General features: G+C 38.7%; 1 protein-coding gene across 3 annotated transcripts in view; it reads right to left on the minus strand.

The window, feature by feature from the left end:
* The window catches only part of ADAM22 (ADAM metallopeptidase domain 22), a 243,068-nt gene that overhangs the window by 63,189 nt on the left and 155,857 nt on the right, over positions 1-24,022 (minus strand). For all 3 annotated transcript variants that reach the window (XM_007446746.1, XM_007446748.1, XM_007446747.1), the window contains exons 5-9: positions 16,047-16,129; positions 11,650-11,713; positions 9,543-9,612; positions 5,169-5,239; positions 1,800-1,874 (exon numbers count right to left, since the gene is read on the minus strand). In XM_007446746.1, the coding sequence (XP_007446808.1) occupies positions 1,800-1,874; positions 5,169-5,239; positions 9,543-9,612; positions 11,650-11,713; positions 16,047-16,129 (363 nt within the window). The remainder of the gene's footprint in view (positions 1-1,799; positions 1,875-5,168; positions 5,240-9,542; positions 9,613-11,649; positions 11,714-16,046; positions 16,130-24,022) is intronic.

Here is a 24,022-nt window from a genome sequence, read left to right on the forward strand (position 1 = left end):
GCGTAGCCTGAGGCAACGCTCCTAAAAGTTTGAGGCCTCCTAAAAGTTTGAGGCCTTAACTCACTTTGAGGTAAAGTAGAAAACACCCATTCCATCCATTTCAAAAGTTTGTTTTTTATCACAAGATTGTTATTCAAAATGATAAAACATATGAAAGTTGTTGATAAATGGCAAGACATACAAATAAAGGTAGGGTGAAAGCCAGAAAAACTGAATGTGAATAATGCTAAAAGTATAAAAAGTTCCACAAGACTTACTCAGTAAAGAGAAGAAAGCCCTAATGGTCACGAGGAGGTGGCTTATAGGCTTGATGTGAATGACATTTATCTTTGGTTTGGCCTCAGTGCTGTTTTAAAAATCAGGAAATATCATGATTTCTGGCTTCACTCAAAATTAGTATCCCCAAATGGTAATAACTGGCAAGGGCTGAGAAGCAGACTCTCCTGTTGGGCAGACCATGTGACTTCTCTTTTGCCACAGGCCTCACCCCTCCCTATTGTTTTATACCTGGCTCACTTTATTTGAATTATCTGCTACAGATGTTTACAGACATCTGAATTTATGATATCCTAAAATGTCTAAAATATGTGTTCTTGCAACTTATTTTTATTCTGTAAAAATCTCAGGAAAAAGTAACATTCACGAAATCAAATCGGCAGGAAGATAGAACTTAGTCCTACCCTGAACAAGGAAGAAGCACTCAATAATAATAATTATTATTAATTAATAATCAGTGTTATTAGTTTAATCATATTTAAATAAATGACACATTTTCCCCCAAATAAATAATTCAAAGTAAATTAAAATGTATGTGTACCTGAAATTAAGTAAAATTCAGCAACATGCATCACTGAATATTTTTAGTTTAAAACTCTGCCCATGAATTGAGTATACAACATGCTCATGAACTGAATATACAACATGCCCATGAATTGAGTATTAAAAAAAACCTGACTCAACAAAAAAGGATGTTTGGCTAGGTTTTTATCCTAAAAATCTTCACTGCTTGGCTATATAAGGTTGTTTTTTTTTTAAGTGTTATTCTATATTGCAGCATATATTGATTAACAATGTTGTGTTAGTTTTGGGTGTACAGTAAAGTGATTCAGTTATACTATACATGTATCTACCCTTTTTTAAATTCTTTTCCCATTTAGATTATTACAGAATATTGAGCAGAGTTCCCTGTGCTATACAGTAGATCCTTGTTGGTTATCTATTTTAAGTATAGTAGTGTGTACATGTCAATCCCAAACTCCCAATCTATCCCTCCCCTCCACCCTTTTCCCCTGGTAACCATAAGTTCAATCTCTAAGTCTGAGTCTGTTTCTGTTTTGTAAATAAGTTTATAAGCCTTTCCAAATGGTTTACTACATAGCAAGACAGAAATAGAAAAATTGCTTTCCATTTATTAGGATAAAGCTGTACATTGCGAACTAAAGAATCACATTATTGCTGCTTCACTTTTTCAATATAAAACAGAAGTTTCCCTTTTTTTTTAACCTTGCGATTTTTGTAAGAGAAGATATTAGCCCCTACATTAACTAAGTGAATCCAAAGAGTTAAAATTATGAATCACAGAAATATTTTTGGAACCTCACAAAATACTGTTAATTGCTTTACCTAAGAGTGTTTCCTACTTACAGGTTGTTGCTGGGTAACAGAGATGTTTCTTTATACATATACCTTCTCCAACTTACAACTTTACGGACTTCTTTCTTCTAAACATATTCCTGCACCCACTAGTTTTACCCTAGGCACAGGCAAGTTCAAACAACACAAAATTCAGCAAATCCTACCATGAGATGATCATTCACAATCATCAGTTCAATATATTTGGTTTCCTCCTCTATGTTACGAGGATATCGACGAAGCTGCAATATAATAAAGGAAATAGCTCATAAATAAGCCTCCGATCTTGGCTATGGGAAACTTATGTTACATATTAGATTCTCAGATATTATCCCTCTTTTAGCTGAAAGTTTGTACTCTTTTACCAACCTCTCCCTACCTAGTTTCCCCCACTACCTAGCCCCTGGCAACCGCTTTTTTACTCTGTCTCTATGAGGTGTTTTTTTCTTTAGATTCCACATGTAGGTGACGCGATGCCATTATTTGTCTTTCTCTGTTTGGCTTATTTCACTTAGCATAATGCCCTCCGGTTTCATTCATGTTGTTGCAAATGACAGGATTTCCTTCTTTATTAAGGCTGAGTAATATTCCATTGTGTATGTGTGTGACTCTGTGTGTGTGTGTGTATACATTTTCTTTGTCCATTCATCCATTGATGGACACTTACATTGATAACACTATACTGTATAATTGAAATTTGCTAATAGAGCAGAATTTCAATGCTCTCACCAAAAAAAAAAAAAAAAAGAAAATACATGAGGTGATGGATATGTTAATTAAATCCATGGGGGGAATCCTTTCACAAATATAATGTATATCAAATCATCCTACTGTATACTTTAAATATCTTACATTTGTCAATTATACTTCAATAAGCTGAAATAATTTTTTTAATTAAAAAAATGTTAAATATGGGAGAAATAAACAAAACAAAATTTCCCCTTTTATTTATTTAGTATTTTTTTCATTTTCATCAATTTACTTAGTTTTTGAGTGAGTAATAAATTTGCATGATTCAAAAATTAAAGAATTATGAAAAGGTATAGGATGAAAGTTCTCCTCTCACCTCTGTCCCCCATCTACCAATTGTTACTCCTTCCCCCACAATGGGTACAGCACAGTTACTGGTTTCTTCCAGAAATATTTATTCATATAAAATCAAATATGAGATATATTTTATTTTCTACTTCCATTTATCTCCTTCTCTTTTGCATCAGGCTATTTTCATTTAACAGTATATCTTGGAGATTATAACAAATGGTTTAAGCTCCTGAGAATCTCTGAGAGTTCTACGTAGGGAGTGGAATGACACTTTTACTATATAGTCTCCAAATCAGGCTCTGAGACATGCCCCTTCTGCTGATAGGGTTCAGAGGATGTCCCTAGTGATATATAGGAGCTCTGTTAGGATAGTTTGGAGAGGTCTCAGGCAGTCTTTGGTTACCCAGTGCAGCTATATCTGTCTGTTCAACCACAAATTTTCTCCACCTTCAAAATCATGACCAATGAATGGTACTGTCAAGAGCCACGAAGGTAGCCACATCCTTTGGTTCTCTGAAATTAGTCTATAGCACAATCTTTAACAGGATCTGCAAAATTAACTTTTTCCTTTGTGCCATACTTTGACACACATTTATTTTTTCAATAAACCTTCTTGTTCACTTGCCCAAGGGCCATTTTTGTCATAAGGATATACAATCAAACCTAAAAAAATACATGAATGTTTGAGTATTGCATTTAAACTAAAATATTTCTGCCACATGGATTTTGTTTAATTGCTAATGCATTCCCAAATTCTAAAAAACTTTACTTTTCAAAATCCCTTAAAACACCAAGTTAATAGGAAATAATAGACTATAATTCTGGTTTTGGAAACCAAAAAATAACATAAACTGCATCCACTGACAAGAGTTTTTTTAATGGATTTTTTACAGATGTAATACTAAAATAAAATTTATATCAATTATTAGAAATCAAATTCACAAATGTATAAACAATAAAACATTTCTAGGAAAAAAAAAGGATGTTGTTAGGATGATAGTATTTGCTTTGTTAATTGTGGTAGAGACCTGAGCCTTTCTAACAAGTAGACTTATAACAAGTCCCAGTATTTTCTTAGTGTCAGAGAGTTGCCATATTGGCCACACGGTTTTATAACACCTCACCTCCAGGGTCCACAGCTTTCTCATAAAGAGAAATCAAGGGTCTGCCTGCTTAGCAAATGACTGGATGTTGCAGATGTTTATGAAGAACTTCAAGGATCATATCAAAAGAAAATTATCCCATTCTCTTGGTTCTTAAGTCATGAAAGCAAATACTGATTCAAATTAAATCCTGACGGCAATTACTTTTATCTATTTAACTGGGCTTCAATATATGTGTACATTCACAAAACATATAGAGCTCATAGTAGTAATTCATGGGACACAACAGCTTCTGAGAGGCAGTATGTAATGCATACATGGTTATAAGCACTGCTCTGAGACCAGACTTCTAGGTCAGAATCCCAGCTCCACCACTGGGTAACCCAATGTAACCCTGGGCAAGCTTCTTAAGCCTCTTATGCTTCAATGTCTTTATCAGTAAATCAGTGATAATATTAATAATAATTCCCTCCTCAAAAGATTGTTATGAGGATTAAGTATGTTAATACAATTGAACATGGTGAGTACTCAATAAAATTTAGGAATTATCATTCATATTAGAAATCTGTATGTAAACACATTTTATTTCATACTTACTAAACACATATTAAAAAGAAGATACCTCATTCCTTCAACGGCTTTATCTTATTAGAGATCTATTTCTCTCATCCTATTTTTATGCCATACACACACACTCATACCAACCACCACCACAACTGTCATAATATCTTAATTCTGATGACCAGAGTTCTTATTTTGTCTAAACTATTTACCAGCTCTACGATTCTGGGCAAGTCATTTGCACATTTCAGAGACATCATTTTTTTTTGCTGTGAAAGGGAAATAATAGCACCTACTTCATGTGGTTAAAAGCACTGTATGAACTGTTGTTATTATTAAGTTCAATACCCTTTGAACACTGATAAAGCAGACATTCGGATTTTATATTCTAGACTCCACAAAGTATTGATAGCTCAAGTGTGAAAATACCATTTTGTGGCTTCCAAACCTGACGGAGTCACTCTTAAGGGGGTATCTTTAAGGGGATAAATACAAGGACATGAACCACCCAAGTAGACTCCATGTTGTGGTGTACGCCCAGGCAAGGAAAGAGGCCTATGGTAGAAAGAACCTGAGATGCCACAGCAGGGGCCTCATAATCCATCTGTATGATGAATGACCATATTATCACCACTATGAGTGCTTTTGAGTCTATGAAATAATATAGCCCCAACTCCACTGCTCCTACGAATGTGTCAGCCCTTCTTGGTTACCACACTATAGCAAATGCCTGAACTAATTCTTATCTCTCACAGACTTCATGTAGATTAAACTGATTGGCAGTTGCCAAATGTTTTTAAAACATCATGACATATACCTGTGAATACATACCTGTCGTGTACTCCGTTTTGGTCTTGGCTTCAAAATAAATTTGGGTGGAGTGATGTTTACTTGTTGGAATTCTAAAAGGAAATAAAAATAAGTTAAATTTAACTTAGTGCATTTGCCAGGTTTCTTTCACGAAGGGTAAACAAAGTTTTACTAGCCCTTCTTAGTATAAATTATATAACTGTACTTTAATCATCAATGAGTATTATAATTATAATTTATAAATTACAGAATTATAACTAATTATGAATTTTATAATATATGATATTGTGCTTAAGGAAAATACAGAACATTGATCTAAGTAACTGCATTCATATTAATACTAAGTAAACATACCACAAAGGAATACAATTCAAAAAAAACCTCAAACATTATTCCTGTTCTAATTTATCTCAAAATTTTTCTCAAAATTCTCCTATAAATACCATCACATTTTTATGGGGAATTGTCTGAATAGCCACTCGACCTTCACTTCCACCACTGACCTTCACTAAAGAATGACACACCAAAGGCTGGTGAAGATGCGGAGCAGTTAGAACTCTCATATAATGCTGATGAGAGTATAAAATGGTATAACCACTTTGGGAAAAGGTTCCACAATTTCTCTTCCAACAGTAGTTCTTAAATTGTGATCCTTGGACTGGTGGCATCAGCATTACCTGGGAACTTGGAAATGCAATTTCTCATAACCCACCCAAGGTATACTTAATCAAAAGCTGTAGAAATTAGTGCAGCCACTATGGAAAACATTATGAAGGTTCATGAAAGAATTTAAAAGAGAAATACCATAATGATCCAGCAATCCCACTTCTGGGTATATAGCCAAAGGAATTTAAATCAGGATCTCAAAGAAATATCTGTACTCCCATGTTCACTGCAGCATTATTAACAACAGTCAAGATACAGAAGCAACCTAAATGTCCATCAGTGGATGAGTGGATAAAGAAAATATGATATATACATACAATGGAATATTATTCAGCCTTAAAAAAGAAATCCTGCCATTTGCAACAACATAGATGAACCTAGAGGACATTTTGTTAAGTGAAATAAGCTAGACACAGAAGGACAAATACTATATGATACCACTTATATGAGGGATCTAAAATAGTCAAACTCAGAGAAACAGAGATTAGAATGGTAGTGCCAGGGGCTGTGTGGAGGGGGATATAAGGAGTTATTAGCCAAAGTGCACAAAGTTTCAGTTACACAAGATGAGTAAGTCCTAGAGATCTATTGTACAGCTTAGTGCATATAGTTAACAATACTGTATTGTATACTTAAAAATTTGCTAAGAGGTTAGATTTTATGTTAAGTGTTTTTATCATCATCATAAATAAAGAGGGCTGGAGGAAACTTTTGGAATGGATGGATATGTTTATGGCAGAGATTGTGATGATGATTTAATGGGTGTATATTTATCTCCAAACTCATCAAGTTGTATACAGTAAACATATAAAGCTTTTTGTATGTCAATTATACCATAATAAAGCAGCTGGAAAAAAAAAAGAAACCCTAAAGACGAGGCCAGCAATCTGTGTTTACCAAGCCCTCCAGGTGATTCTGATGCATGCTGAAGTTTCAGAACAATGTTATACAGTTAAACATATACCTACCTTATGACCCAGTGATTTCACTCCCAGGTATTTGATAGAGAAATGTAGACGTGTGTCCACAAAAAAGATTTTTGACAAGAATTTTCATAGTTGTTATAGTCATAATAGCCCAAAACTGGAAACAATCCAAATGTCCATCGACGGAAGAGATAAAAAATTGTGGTATATTCATACAATAAGAACATACTCAATAATATAAAAGAAAGAACAATTGCTACCCTCAACAACATAGATCTCAGGCATGTGCTAAGCAAAAGAAACTGAACATGATGCATGATTCCATTTGTATGAAGAGCTACAACAGGAGAAACTAATCTATGGTGAAAAAGTCAGAAAAGGAACTGCAGAAGTGGTGGCACTGACAGGGAACAGACACAAAGGAAGTTACTGGGGTAATAGAAATGCTCTATATCTCACCATGGGAGAATATGGGTGTCAAAACTCAGCAAACAGTACACTAGTTTTGTGTATTTCATCATAGTAATTTTCTATTGCAGTACAATTGACATACAATATCATATTAATTTCAGGTGTACATCACAGTGATTTGATATTTATTGAATGTATATAGTTTGAAATGGTTAGGTAAGTCTAGTTACCATCTGTCTCCATACAAAGTTATTACAATACTATTGACTACATTCCCTATGCTTTACATTACATCCCCATGACGTATTTATTTTATAACTGGAAGTTTGTACCTCATCACCCTCTTCACCTATTTCACCTGGTCCCCATTCCCATCTGCTCTGGCAATCACCCAACTGTTCTCTGTATCTATGAGTCTATTTCTGTTCTGTTTGCTTGTTTTGTTTTTCATTGTAGTAATTTTTAAAACACTGAGGGCTAAGTGGTCAGTGTTTAAATAAATAAGCTTTTCTCAAAATATGTTCTTAGGAATACTAGTCCTGAGAGATGTGTCAAATGAAACAAAACGTTCCACAATCAAACACGTTTGGGGAGCACCTGATCATATTTCTATCTCGCAAATACATAATGCACAGTAAAAAAAAAAAAAGACATAATATAATCCATAACTCAGTGACACTATTAAATCTAAAATAAAAAAGCTTCCTTTTGAGCTTATTATCACAAAAATTGCAGTTTTAACATTTGTCTATTTTTTGTTTCCTTCTAATTTGTCATAGTAAATCTAAATATGTTGAGAGACAAATGACACTCAAAATCAACACTGTAAACTTCTGATAAGAAAAAAAAACCAGGAACAAACTGAGACAGACTTGAGTTTTCAAAGAATATGTTCAAAACTCATTTTTAATAACAGCAAAACTGCTGACTCACTTCCAAAGTTTCTGTTGTAAAGAAACCCTGAACAAAGTTTTTAAAAAATTATAAGATTGTATCAAAGCAAGCCTACAATAAAGTCCTTAGGGGGGGACTCTTTATTTATTACTTTAAATATTAATTAATGTTTATTGTTTCCAGTAATGTCTATAAGATTGTAACTTTGTTCTCAGGCAGCTAACCATGATTCATTTTCTTCCCATAATAGGGATTATAAAAAGTTTCGTAAGATAACGAAGGAACAGTCTAAAGTGTCCATGTAAAGTAAAAGCAGCTAGCTATATGCTCATTTGCAGATTTTTCCAAACAGTGAATTCTATAAAATAGGATCTTCTATTTCTTTGGCAGCAGGAGAAAAGGGGTGAGTTCTGTTTCTCTTCGGGGTAACCGCAGAAGGTCAACGAGTTACAAGTTTGTTTCAGAGAGGAAGGAACATTAGAAAACACTTATTTCATTTTCCAATGAGAAGACAATGCAGCCTTTAAGTCATTTTCCTAAGTAGTAGTTTAGGGTTTGCTTTAGTCTAGTAATTTTTCCATGTGCCCTTGTGCCTCTCTCCCAGGGTACATTCTCGTAGTGCCATAATCCAAACCCCCATTCAGCCCCTTACGAGCTGTGGGACCCTAGAAAAAAACAAACTAGCTGAGCTTCTGTTTCTTCATCTGTAAAATGGGAATGATAATATTGACCTCACAGAGCTGTTGCAAAGATCAAAAAGAGTTTAAAAATTAGAATGTACTACAGCCATAGTCAGGGCTCACTAAATAGGGAAGGAAGCATCTCCACGTCAGATATTCAAAGTGTGCCCTATCTTTAGAAGGAGAACATGAATGAGTCTAGCATAGCCAAAGATAAATGCACTCTGCATAATCATTGCTCCACTAATGAGGCCAAAGCCTGAGTACTCTGCCTTTCTTGCCAAGACAAGACATGGATGCAACTCTCGAATCAAAGCTATAAATAGATGGACCCATAAACACACATGGGAAGGAAGACCAATTTCACAAATAGCACATCATCATAATAAATGTTAATCTACAATAGTTCTTTCTTAAAATGCTGGGGCAAAAAGAGATGAGGAAACAACAAACGGGAAAATAATTCAGGGTTCATCTCTATGTTTACAAACTCAGTATTTCACCAAGAATGAATTTTATATATTCTATGTAGGCAGACCAATTTTTGCTTTAACATTATTTCTCCTGGAATACCTTACTTTGAGTCTTATAATTTGAAAAAGTTTTCCTTCATCATGTTCAAGCTATATCTTTCCAAACTCATCCACTATAAACATGAGGTAGGTTTGCATTTTATTCTCTCTTGATGTTACTTGACTTTCTAAAACTGTTATGAGCAGTCACAGGCTGATGATATTCCACATATAATTAGCTCTAAAGCATTAAAATGAATTACTAAAGTTGTCTTGTTTTTTAAAATCACTATAAGAAGATCATACCAGATGGAAGATCATCCAAGGGAAATTCAAACAGTCTGGATTTGTAAACCGAATGAAAACGGAAATCCTCCTGAAACAACACAAACAAGAGAGATGAGGCAGGGACAACCAGATATCTCCAGGCTCAGGCAATCATAGCTGGAGGAGCTTAGACCTTAAAGGAACCGTCGCTTGACTCCGCATTCTCTTGGGTTTGGAAGAGCCATTGCACAACCCCTCCAGCTCACTCCTGTATTCTCCCAGCATCAGAGTGACAGCGCATTAAAAGCAAAACGCCTTCACAGACAGAGAAGCCAAAGCCTGCAGTAATCAAAAAGAAATGAATGGACCTATTCCCCCAAGGAGAAGCAAGACGCCTGGGGAAATGGGTTAATGTTTTTTACAACTGGTTCCTTTCCACGGAGCCCTGCCCCCTTTTAGAGCCTGATAGCTTTGTTAGGCACACTGCAGAGCTCACAGTCTCCCTGTACTGGGGAGCCGGATGACTGGAACAAGCAGAACGCCCAAAGCAGACCCTGCCTCAACATTCAAGTGTCACATAAACTTCTGCGAAAAACCAACAGATAAAAAGCCATGTTTCATCTAAGAAAACTTAATGAACATTCAAATAACTTCATCTGGCTTCCTTCAATTACCAAAGAAAGAATGTCATAAAGAGTCAAGTTTCATGATATTACTTTTTTAAAAAATCACACTGTCGGGCTTCCCTGGTGGCGCAGTGGTTAGGAATCCGCCTGCCAATGCAGGGGACGCGGGTTCGAGCCCTGGTCCGGGAAGATCCCACATGCCGCGGAGCAACTAAGCCCGTGCACCACAACTATTGAGCCTGCACTCTAGAGCCCGCAAGCCACAACTACTGAGCCCGTGCGCCTAGAGCCCGTGCTCTGCAACAAGAGAAGCCACCAGAATGAGAAGCCCGTGTACCACAATGAAGAGTAGCCCCTGATCACTGCAACTAGAGAAAGCCCACACACAGCAACGAAGACCTAACACAGTCAAAAATAAATAAATAAATGTATTAAAAAAAAAATCACACTGTCAAGCAAAGTGACAGGACAGCTCTCAGTGGGTACCCAGAAAATAACACACAAAACAGATAGTTTCCCACACAAGACTGTTTATGAGTGGCAAAACAATGTGTGTTTCTTGAAATTATTTGCCTCTCTAAGTGTTTGATCAGTGTTCTATGATACATGGAAGAATATCTGTGTGTACAGAGCTAGGATGGAAGTGCATTATGTTTCTCTATAGTCAGTAATAGTAACCCTTTTCTAATTTGTGAAAAATGAATGTTTCAACTAAAGTGAGAGAGAGAATTGAGAAAACCCAGATTTCTCTAAACTTCATCACCACGGGGCCTTAAAGAAAATGGGCAATAGAGAAAAATCTGGAATCTAGAAAAGAAAAATGTTGGAAAATCACATTATCTATGGATTCGATCTGTTATGAACTGACTATGTGTCTCCCAAAATTCATGTTTAAGCCCTAAACTCCTAATGTGATTATATTGGGAGACAGGGCCTGTTGAGCATGCGATAAAGGTTAACAGAGGTCACAAGAGTGAGGTCCTAATCTGATAAGGCCTGTGTCCTTATAAGAAGAGGAAAAGACACCAGACCTCACACTCTCTCTCTGTCATGTGAGGACACAGAGAGAAGGTGGCTCTCTGCACCCCAGGGAGAGAGACCTCAATGGACACTGACCCTGCTGGCACCTTGATCTTGGACTTCCAGTCCTCAGAACTGTGTGAAAATAAATTTCTGTTGTTTAAGCCATGCAGTATTTTATAATGATAGCCTGAGCAGACTAAGACCACAGCACATTATGGTGGAGATAGATATGAAGGCTTCAGAACACCTCAGAAGGAAAGTATTTCCGACCGAATGGAAGAGTAACAGGCAGATTTTTTTAAAAAAAGATCACTGTGATTTTGCCTTATTCACTATTTAATTTAAATGTATATGTGTACATATTACACGTATATATGTATACATATATTCCTGACCCTAAAATATGAAAATAAAGCAAAAAAGAGAGAAAAAAGAGGGAAAAAAAGCTCCCAGCATCAACATTTACATTTGTCACAGCAAACAGAAGGAGCACTTACTTGGGAGGTGTCATTTCCTTCTGGCTCGATGAGATAGGTGTGGTTCCCATCATAGAACATCCCACTGCCAAGGACAAGAAAATACTTAGGGCTGGCAATTGACTCTTGCCTCAGAACAAGATCATTTTAAAGTCAGCAGCAGCCGGAGAGCCAGTTTACTTCTCAATGCCCACTTCCCAGTCCCACCCATCACATAGGGTGCACACCACATAGCACACCCCCCCCACATACCGCCCACAGCACACATCATACACACACACCACACACACCACAGATCATACACACTCACACACACCACCCATACCACACACACACACACACATACACCACACACACCACCCATACTACACACACACACACACACACCACACACATCACACATCATACACACACACACCACCCACATACCATACCACACACACACACCATTATACCGTACATTACACCCCACAACCCCACACATATACACACCACATACCACAGACACTCACACACACAACACACACACCTCACTCCACGTATCTCACACACACACATACATACACACACATCATATACATTTAATAAGATGACAAAAGCTGCAGGAAGAGCAGAACAGGGCGGGCACAAGGCAGCAGGATGCAGGGAACAGGGCGCAAATCTGTAGTTCAATTTTGGACCTCACTGGCTAGAGATAATTGTCAGCCAATTGGGAAATCCTCTGGAGGGCATCTTAAGCTACATATGACCTCAGCTCCCACTCGGAGAGATCCAAAAGCCGCCCCTTTTAGAGTAATGTGGTTTTTCTACTAAGATCAGGTCCCTTTTGATACTGAAGGAACTTGTGTTACCACTCAGGTGTCTGAGGGAGGTGAAGCTGTGATCTTCTGCAGTCACGTTTCAGCGTTAGGTGGAAATGACTGCATTATACCCAAGCTGCTAACCATAGAACAGTATGTGTCCTTCATTGATCGCTTAGCGAAATCGGCTGGTTTCCTGAGCTATAACTATAATGGCCTCCAGCTCCGTGTCTATCCAAATTCATTCGCTCCTGCAGTAACATCTTCCACATGTCCTCTACTTTCATATACCGTTAGAACTGCCCTTTTTACATCTGTAATGTTTTCAACCCAAAGTGCACTTTCTGAATTTGGATGACACTGCATTTGGAATTTAAAGATAAACAGACGCAGTTTGTAAGATATGACTGACAACATATGCCTAAGGAATCAGTGAGGGGAGCATTTTCAGAACAGTAGACCAAATATGGCAGTGAACATTCTGCTGATAACAGGCCAGACCCAACCAGAAAACTGTACAAAACCATCACCCTTTGCCAAAGTTCACATGGCTACACTGATTAAGTAGCAAGCAGATTATTTTGTTTAAATAGTATTGGGTGCTATTTCCTCTTGAATTAGGTTAGTATCCAATTCAAAAATCAGTTATTTTTTTATTGGATTTAAACATCATGATACATGGTATAAACAAAGCAGATTCTGACACCATCCATGAAGATTCTGGTTCCCTAAATGAATTATTACTATTTTTTTGGCCCCACGGCATGTGGAACTTCCCGGACTAGGGATCGAACCCATGCCCCCTGCATTGGAAGTGTGGAGTCTTAACCACTGGACCACCAGGGAAGTCCTGGTTCCCTAAACGAAAATATGCCATTTTTGATTCTTTAACAATTAAAAAGCATGTGTGTTTCATTTACTTTGTTTGAGGATTGAAAGCTTTCTGTTACATTTCTATAAATTCCAAATAGTATACTGAGTCCATCACAGAGTTTATAACTGATAAAATCCTATAGCTAGGACCAAGTCATTACCAGCCAATTGACTGAGCTAAAATTTTAAAAGGCTGCATCAAAACAAGATTTTGAAAGGAAATAGTCATTCTTACAAATTGCCACAAGAGGGCAATAAACTTACATTTGATTCCATTCTTTAATGTTCCCATAATTACAGGATTTTGTCAAAACATCAGACATACCAGGACCAAAATATTGCCCATCAGTCCTTCGAATTTGAAAAAAAATGTGCTCCTGCAGGTTCTTTATGGAAAAGATATGAGTTTGATTATTTTACCCTTTATGTTCTTTAATGGAATTCAGTAAATCAAGAAAAATGAAAAATCTCAACATGTACTTGGTCATTTATAGAAGATGAGTCATGGATGAAATAATATATCTCATATCTAAATCACTGCAATTGAGACAACATAAATTATTTAATATTTAGAAATAGCTCCCCCAAGTACTTCTGTCAGCAATGTTTGTTCAGAAGGTAAAATCAAGATGAAAAGTAATAATTAATAAATAACAAAAAGGAACAAGAGTGAATTTATTCAACATGCTCATAAAAGTCTAAGAACACCAAAATGCACTTGTACATAATCCTGACAGTGTCCCTACACATGGTGGGTTTTCTGCTTGTTTCCTCTTGTTTAGTCTTAAATGAAAAAGTTTCTAAAGGGAGAAATAAATTTTACTTAGTTAAAACAACAGAAGCAGGCTCTGAGTTCAACTCCTCAACTTAGTCACTAAAACATCCTTCAAGTTTCCTTTCCACCCTTAGAACTGTGTAGGATTAGTAGCTGTTGGTCTGAGGGTCTCAGGTCTGTTAGGGTCCTTAGAAGGCAGTAATACCTTCTCTCTTATTCTCACAATATTGTGTCCATTTGGAAAACTGGGGGGTGGGGGAGGGGAGGGGCAGGGAGGAATTGGAACATGTACTGGGCAAGACACTTACACTGTGACTTTGGACTGAGATTTTAAGAGGAAGAGAGAGGAAGGAAAATGCCTAGAACAGACATTTGCTGTCACAAAAGCAGGCAGGCCCAGTGTACTATTCCTGGCTGACAGCTGTGCTCATCTTGAGATCAGAGATGACAATTTTACTGCTGAAGGGGATATCGACGTTTTTTTCCAGATTAAGAATGCTGAGGCTCTCAGATATTAGGAACGGATTCCATGTTTGTAAAAATGTCTCCTTATTCAAAGAATTTATTTAAAATTAGTAGAATGGTCCTTTAGAAAAAAACAATAAGCAAATGGAGGTCTATCCTGCTCTCAGGCATGTGACCTCCTTTCTCTGGCTATTTATCTGATCCCTGTGCTCTCTCCTTCCTGCCTCTCACGTACCTACTGCCAGAACCTGACCAGAGGCACTACTTAGGCAGACTGGCTAGATTTCCCAGCCCTTCCCATTATGCCTATTTCCTCACTTTCTTTGGACGCGTCAGTTGAACCCCTCTTCCTGGAAGATTCTATCAAAGCCTGTTCCAGGGCCCACTCCACTTTCTTCAGGTGACATCTCTCTGGAGCCCTCAGGGATGACCTCATTCAGTGCCCACTCTCAGCTTGCATTTTTCTCAGGTTTTTTCTCTCTCAAAGAAAATAAATATACCTACCACATTCCATAGCACAAAGCTGGGCTAGATTTAGCTTCCCCACTAGACTGGGAGCTCTTGCGGGCAGGGCTCACGTTCTAATTCCCTTAATATTCCAAGTGGTTGGCACACACCAGATGCTCAATAACTGTTTGTTAGATGAAAAGTCCACATCTCTAACTTGGTAACAGACAGGAAGTATTTTAAAGCTTCCAAACAAAAATTTCACAAAACTAAAGTGCTAGCTGGTTCTGGGCCCCAAAAAGTAACAAGGAGCTTGGATGATTTAGTCCTAAGTAGAATGCTGAGGGCTGACACAGTATCTTTATAAGGGGTCACAAGACAAGAGACAGACAGCTACCTGGGTATCACCATCATAGACAGGATGGAGGAAGCTGACCTATTTCCATAGTAAATATCAGCAAACCTACTTTGATAGTGAAGGTTATGTAAAAGGAAGCAAGGCCCTGAGGAAGGATGAACTTCATTCCATAGAGATTTCTGAGAACAAATGAACCCTCCCACGAGTTTGCTGTGAGTTAGATGGGATTCTGGCTGAATAAAGGGCTAAAACACATGAGCTCTTGAGGTCACCTGCAGCCCTTGTCTTTGTGCAAGGAGTCAGGAGTTTCCACCTCTTGAAATCTCTATTATTCCATACAAATGTAAAAATGAACATCAAGGAGTATGAGGGGTGGAACGGGTACCAAGGGGCTAAACACCCATGGAAACAGAGAACAAAGTTACCCAAACGACTCCTGTCTCCATCTGCATGAAACTAGAAAAATGTTTCAAACATCACTAAGGATGCATATTATAATCATAGAGCCCCTGGTTTCTGCATCTCTAATTTAACAGTCTGCTTGGTTTATAAACCACAAAGGAGAAAAAGATTTGATCCACCACTGATTTAAAATTAGTTCTTTATATAAAATAGAGATTTTGACCACGGTGCATTAAAAATAAAGAAAATAAGTGATTGAAAAAAAAATGGATGATACAAAAAATTGGGGGACACTTACTGAAGTCCATGGCACGTTGACAATGCCACAGATGAGGCAGGGTTTCCTCGGATGTGGCCCTGGTAGTAACAGTGTTCTCCTCCCTGAAAGCAGAAATAGAGAACATAAGCCTTTGCCAACACAAAGAGAATCTGCCACTGCGTTTCACAGGTTTCTGCCCACACTGCACCTCCATGTGCGAAGCTCTGTACAATGTTTCACTACCCAGGCTAGTATTATCAAACCATTTCTAACAGAATTATTCATAAACACTCCCAGCGAGCTGACTGCAAATCAAAAGACAGGGAAATAAAAGTTGACTTAACTTTCCTTTTATGTAGGTGATGATAGACGGAACAAAGAAACAGACTCTGAAATACATACGTGGCCCCCAGCACCAGGAAAAGTTCAATCAGCGATTTCCCCAGTCCTGAGAAACTCAACCTTGAGTAGGAGCAAAATGGTGTGCTTTCCCATAAAGTGAAGTAAATGAATATAAATCATCTGAGAGTCACTAAATTAAACTGATGGAGGAAAAATGCCTATTTTTACAGTTATCAAAACTTGACAAGTTTACACTAGTCTTTTCTCCAACCAGGAATGGCTTTACTGGTAAGCAGTCTAGGGTAGGGTTTGAAATTGAGAAGTTTCTTCTAGAAGTGAGCCACATTAATGAAATTCCACTAAGAGACTCATTTCTTTGGATTAAATATTCCTGGAAAAGGTAACAGGGTAGAGCCTCTGGCATCTCAAGGTGGTACCCCAGTCTTTAGATGCTTGCTACTCAGACTGTGGTCTAGAAAACAGCAGCGCTGGCATCACCAGAAGCACGTCAGAAATGCAGAATCCCAGGGCCCACCCCCGACCTACTGGATCAGAATCAGCATTTTAACAAGGTACATAGGTGATTCATACGCACATTTAAGTTTAAGAAGCACGGGTCTAAATGACCTTTCCCATTCCCCCACTAATCTCCCATTTCCTCAGAAGCTGAAAGCTTTTAATTCAACTGACTCACCGATATGTGAAAGAGCAATGTAGGAAGAACTGAAGGAATGGGTGGTTTAAAGGGGCAAATGTTACCTACTTCACAGTCTGGCTTAAGGACTAACCCCATTTAAAATACTCAGTGCTTGACAAGGGCAGGGGAGAGAACAGGAAGACATAACGATGGAACAAGGTTGAAGACATTTTCTTCACTGCGATTCCAAGGAAGGCAGCCTGGCCTGAGCCTGCTGCTCCTCATGAGATAATCCTACAGGACAGGGTGAAGCTCAGCTTTGCTGAGGGAGCAGAGAGCAGGCAAAATGGCTCGCAGCACAAGCCCTGACGCTCTGACACCTCCAAATTCCCAAGGGAGTCACTGAGAATCATGAACTGAGGACTGGGGTTGGATCGGATGGAGGATAAGATAGGGAGGTATTTCACATGTAATTCTGACAGGCAATGGAACCCAGAAGGCCATAGACTTAAGGGGAGAAACAAAGCCAGTCCCTGACTTCCGGGGTAGGGTTGGTTTGGATGTTAACAGTGTGAGCTATTAGCTCCTTCACTTACTAGCCATGTAATCTCAAGCAAATCACACAGCCTCCCTGTGTAATAATCTCATAGGATTGTTCAGAGGATTAAAGAGCTAACATGCATAAAGGGCTTAGAATAATGCATGGCACTTGGTACACACTCAATAAATGTTTGCTACCATTATGATTACTGTGTGTCTCTTATTGTCCTACTCAGTTTACACACACAGTCTCCTTAAATCCTCACATCGCTTCTACAAAGAAATATTGTCGTCTCTATTTCACATAGGAGGTCACAATCTCTGAGAATCAAGGCTGTCCACCTGGGAAGTTGCCAAGTAGGGATGCAAACTTTGTGTGAATGTGTGAATGCAAGGCCTGTGTCCTTCCCCCTATATTACTTATGAGTTGGACCTAGAACCTGTGAGTTATGCAATGCAAGCTTCCCCTAGGCTGTTTTTGTTTGTTTTTAATTTTTGGAGTAAAGCTGGGTTTTAAATTTAACAGAACTTAAAATTCCCTCTGTTGGGCTGTTGGATTGGTGAACTATCTAAAAGATTAGTGGAGGAGAGGTTACTATGCTTCAATGACCTTGATTTCCTGAACACATTTGATTGGACCAATCAAAACTCTAGCATTTGATTGGCCAGACACAAAAGCCAAAAGTCAATGGGGTGACCTGGAAAGACAGAGCAGCATTTCTTTAAATTGGACACAGACTATATAACCCAATCAGATCTCTCTCAGAGGTCTAAAACTCACAGTGAAGACTAGGTAGAAAGATAGTAGAAACAAAGAGAAGCAGAAACCAGGAAGATAATCACAAGAATTGCGGTATCAGGTTAGGGAACAATGGAAGCTGACAAGTCATTGTATGTGGGGAAAATACATCAGAGGTAAAGGCATATAAAACATGTTTTATAAATTATTAAAGTTTTCTTTAAAATACCAACTTTGGGGGCTTCCCTGGTGGCGCAGTGGTTGAGAGTCCGCCTGCCGATGCAGGGGACGCGGGTTTGTGCCCCGGTCCGGGAGGATCCCACATGCCGCGGAGCAGCTGGGCCCGTGAGCCATGGCCGCTGAGCCTGCGCGTCCAGAGCCTGTGCTCTGCAACGGGAGAGGCCACAACAGTGAGAGGCCCGCATACGGCAAAAAAAAAAAAAAAAAAAAAAAAAAACTTTGGAAACATGTTATGTTAAATCATAAAAAAGGACAAAGAATTCATGTTTTGAAATAATCCATTATATAGGGGCTAAATAGATGATGAGATAATAGAAAACAATCTTTCACTAATTTCTGATTCTGATAAATAGGAGTCAATCCTAAAACAGCGTATGATCATGATCCATCTGCACAAAAGCCTAACACTGCAAATGAAGTGAAGAGCTCAATATGGTTGAATCATTATCAAATGTTTCCATGACACTTCAAGAGAAGCATAAACACCAGGGGGAGAAATCTCCTCAATTTAGACTATTGTAATTCAAATCTTGAGGGTCTCAACTGGCATTATATGTAATTCTTCTAAATAATGGTGGAAATTAATTTTTGTGTTGTAACTTTTTTTTCCAGGAATTATTCACCATAAATCAACAATTATTTCAACTTTGAGCTAAAGTAGATTGTTTTTTTTCCTTTGACATGCCTGGAAATATTTCTTAGTCCAGAATAGAGGCCTTAATGTTAAAGGGCTTCTTTAATTTATATAAATCTATAGTTAAATTATTAAAATAAATAGACAAAATAAATTTAATAGGTTTTTGCTTTTAAAAAAGTATTTTCACACTTTTTTTTTTTTTTGGCTCTCAACCACTGCGCCACCAGGGAAGCCCCACACATTATTTTTAAAATAATAAATGCTTATGGCAAAATTCCTAAGAATTCAGGTGGTACATGGTAAAGAGTGAAAATATCCCCTTCCTACACATTGTCCAGGCTGCAGTTGCTTCCTAAAAGGTAAGCATTTTTGACAGATTTTGTGTACCTCATCAGGAGTTGTCTATGCATATTTAAGGAAATGTGTATATACATAAATATACATATATCCTTTTCAGTGCATAAATGAGTTTACACTACCCATACTGTTCTGCCACTTGAGTTTTTTCCTTAAGGTAACCTTAACATCAACCTCATTCTTTCAATTGTGGCAGAATATTCTACCACAGGGGTGAACCACAATTCACTTAATCCTGTACAAATGGACATTTAGGTTATTGCAACAAACATTCTTTCATATATTTCTGTGCACTTGTCAGTATATATGTAGGACAGATTACCAGATGTGTAGGTCAAAGAATATGTGCATTTAAAATTTTAGTGGATAGTTTAAAAGACAAATATTATTGTATTTCTTTACACATATCTGTTTTAAAGGTGCATGGCGTTTTAAAATAATAAAATGCATTTTATTTTTCTTGCGGTTCGCGGGCCTCTCACTGTTGTGGCCTCTCCCGTTGAGGAGCACAGGCTCCAGACGCGCAGTCTCAGCAGCCATGGCTCACGGGCCCAGCCGCTCTGGGGCATGTGGGATCTTCCTGGACTGGGGCACGAACCCATATCCCCTGCATCGGCAGGTGGACTCTCAACCACTGTGCCACCAGGGAAGCCCTAAAATGCATTTTACTAAAAATTACATATTTTAATAAAGACTACCACTTAAACCAACTTTCTCAAATCTTATCAATAATAAAGATTCTCCATATCTTCACATGACTTTCTTAAGGAACGAGATGCATTATGGAAGTAGGTATTATAAAAAAGAACCTAAGACAGATGTTGTAGGAAAAGAAAAAAGCCAGCACATCCCAACAGAGTTTAGCTCTTTATCCAACTGCCAGTCATGGCTTTATTCCTTACTGCCTCTTGTTCCAGAAATAAATCCATTGTCCTTGAAACTTTCTTCATATTCCTTGATTTAATAACACAGTCATAACAGTACAGATGTTTATTTTTAGCTAATTAGATAGTTGTAGCTAAAAAAATTACCCACCTCTATAAAAATGAACTATATGATAATTCACATGTCATATTGGTTTATCTTCCCTGTGGAAAAAAAGCTTACTGAAATTTAATTCTAGGGGAGTCAAAATAATCACTTATTTGAAAAATTCAAACACAAACCACATTTTTAATAAGCATCCAGAACGCAAAAGAAAAGCAGAATTTATTACAAATGTGCTGAGATGATAATGCAAAGGAAGTTACACAGCCTGGGTTATAAAACTATGAAAACCCAATAAAAGAAACTAATTAGAGCACAGCTGCAAGGCCATGGTCATTTGCTCTCCATCTAGACCCTCAAAGGAAACTACAACTTTATCAGCTCCAAGATGGACCAGGGCCACCTCTTCCAAAAAGCCTTCCCAGATTCCCTCCTCCTCATAAAATTAACTTTGCTAACCATTCTTTCTCTGAATTTTCATATTTTATCTCCTTCTACCTGCATTCTTGTTTCTGTCCCATGGCCCCACTAAACTATGGTCTCCTTTCAGGGAAGCACAGGTGCCTGACTTACATCCCCAAGTGTGCTGTTAGGGGGAGAGCCTCCCAGAATCTCAGCTTCCTCATCAATCAAATGGGGAAAATAACAACCCACACTGCCTCACAAAAGGATGCAGTGGAATCCATGAGATACAAAGTCAAGTCCACTGTAAACTGCTATATAAGTAGGTGCAGTCAGGCAATATTTACCCAATGAGGGATTCTATATGTCCCTCTAGCTATGATTCTCATACTTTGTTAAGACTAACAAATCGTTAAATTCAGGGCATTAGCTAATTAATAATGCAGATTACTGCGTCTCTCGCCCAGAGTCTGTTTAGGCAGCTCTGAAGTTAGACCCAAGAATCTGCATTTTAACAAATATCCCATGTTTTTCTTACTCTAAGAATACACTAGAGCAGTGGTCCTCAACCTTGGCTGCGTATCAGAAACACCTTGGGAAGGTTTCAAAATCCCAGTGCTCAGGCTGTACTCCAATCCAATTAAATCATACTCTCTGGAGACAGGACGCAGGCCTCAGCATCTTTTTAAGTGCTCCAGATGATTCAATGAAGCTACAGTGTCTGAGAATCCCTGCCCTAAAGAAATATTGCTCAACAGCAGGGGTTCTCAAAACTGACTATCAGAATCACCGTGACTCCCAGAATCACCCACTGGTTCCCAGGCATTCCCTCAGACCTACTGGATCCAAATCTCCAAGGAGAGAGAGCTCTAGGCTTTTTAGGGTTGTAGAAAGTTCCCCAGCTGATTTTGATGATCATCTTTGGAATTATTAACCTAAAAATATTCAACCCAATACCTAACCATCCCCAGGTAGAGGATATCAGAAAGACTGAGATCTTTCAGAGAATGAAAGTGTATGCCATATCCTGGGCATTCTGCTTGGTGATGAATGTACTATTTCATGATGACTGATGAAGTGAATATTAATTTTTCCATCTCACAAGTGAGAAAATGTAGATTTAAAGTGAGCCTTCACACCCAGGTATGCCTGATGCAGAGTCAAGTCTCTTTACGTGGGTGGTTCTCAAAGAGTGGTGTCCAGCCCCAAAGCATCAGCTTATTAGAAATGTAAATTCTTAAGCCTCTCCCCAGACATACTCTATCAGAGGCTCTGGAAGCTCTCCAGTGACTTCCAGGCACTCAAAATTTAAGAACGACTGCTTTTCGCTACATCTGCCTCTGCATTTTAAAGCTCCTCATTTGCTGAGCTCCCTGAAATCCTACACTAGTTCCTGAGCAGAGTCTACCTGAAGCATAAAAGATATAAACAGCCATAGCTCTTCTCCACTTCTCTTTTTCTCCCAAAGCCAGCTGGTTGTATCAGAAACAAAACTGAGGGTAAAAGGTGAAATAAGAATACGTGAGGGACTTCCCTGGTGGCGCAGTGGATAAGACTGTGCACTCCCAATGCAGGGGGCCCAGGCTCGATCCCTGGTCAGGGAACTAGATCTCATATGCATGCCACAACTAAGAGTTTGCGTGCCACAACTAAGAAGCCCACCTGCTGCAACTAAGACCTGGTGCAACCAAATAAATAAATAAAAATATTTTTAAAAGATTATGTGAGAATTTTACCATGTACAGAGCCAGGAAGAGCAGAGCTATTCTTTGTAGGTGCTGGTAAGAGGGTACCATACAGGATGCTTTGCCAGGACTCAAGGGACTAGAGCAATCAATGTTTCCCATTAGCCTGGAACTAAGGGGTCTCCCAGGATGCAGGTCATTCAGTGCTCCATCCATGAAAGTCACAGGCAAATCAGTGTGAGTTTGGTCACCCCAAAAGGGACAAGGTTACTGCAGACACTTCCAGACCCAAACACCAGCCTGTAACCCTTATGTTCCTGCTCTGCTCCCTGACTCATAGCTCTCTACCCCTCTGTGGGCACCAGTCCCAGGACTGGCTTCTGCCCTGCAGATTGGGGGTCATGCCAGTCATCCTCTTCCATAAGTGAGACCCTTGCTCACTCTAGAAGTTCGCCACCCTGGGTGCACATTAGTGTCACATTACTGTCACAAGGGAAGTTTTTTTTAAAAAAGATCAAGCCTTATTCCATGCCATTTATATCAGGACCTCTAGGGATGGAAACTGAACATTATTTTAATTTTTTTAATTTTTTTTTTTTTTTTTTTTTTGGGTACGTGGCCCTCTCACTGTTGCGGCCCCTCCTGCTGCGGAGCACAGGCTCCGGACGCGCAGGCCCAGCAGCCACGGCCCACGGGCCCAGCCGCTCCGTGGCACGTGGGATCCTCCCGGACCGGGGCACGAACCCATGCCCCCTGCATTGGCAGGCGGACTCCCAACCACTGCGCCACCAGGGAGGCCCCCTGAACATTATTTTAAACTGCCCAGATGATTCCAACATGCTGCCTTAGGTTGAGAAGCTATGCTCTAGGCAATTTCCCCTTTGCAGGAACTGAAGACCTGTCCCTGAACTCTACTGCACCCTAAATTTCTCCCAGGCACGTGCACTGGCCAGACTTCTGTTTGTGGCTGCATGGCTGGAACCTGTTCTGCCAGGCATTTGTCTACAATAGCCTCTTCCCAATTTCCTCCTGATTGGCACTGACACGACGTGCCTCTCCCTCCCAATAGTGAGAAATGACATTTTAAAGTCAAGAATATTCCGAGTCTCCCTAGGGTCATCTGCATCGAGGAAATTCCTAGAAAAGCTAAATCTTATTTTGGAGAGGATCCAGCAATCTACCCTGATTAAAATGTATAACCTGGAATTATATAGAATCAGATGGGATTCATAAAAGGGACACATTTTAAACATTTGTTCAGTTACAGAATGTAAGGTTATCTGATTCTACAGGCTCTCCAAGGAAAATAGACAGAAAAGCAATCTCATCTTATTTTACAGTAAATTAAATTAAATAAAGCTATCACATGGTCGATAATCCATGGATCTACACTATGCATGTCAAAATCTTTACCAGTTCATGCCAAAATAAGAAAAATAAGGGCAATTC

Source organism: Lipotes vexillifer, unplaced genomic scaffold (genome assembly GCF_000442215.2).
Source record: "Lipotes vexillifer unplaced genomic scaffold, Lipotes_vexillifer_v1.1 scaffold617, whole genome shotgun sequence".
NCBI lineage: Eukaryota > Metazoa > Chordata > Mammalia > Artiodactyla > Lipotidae > Lipotes > Lipotes vexillifer.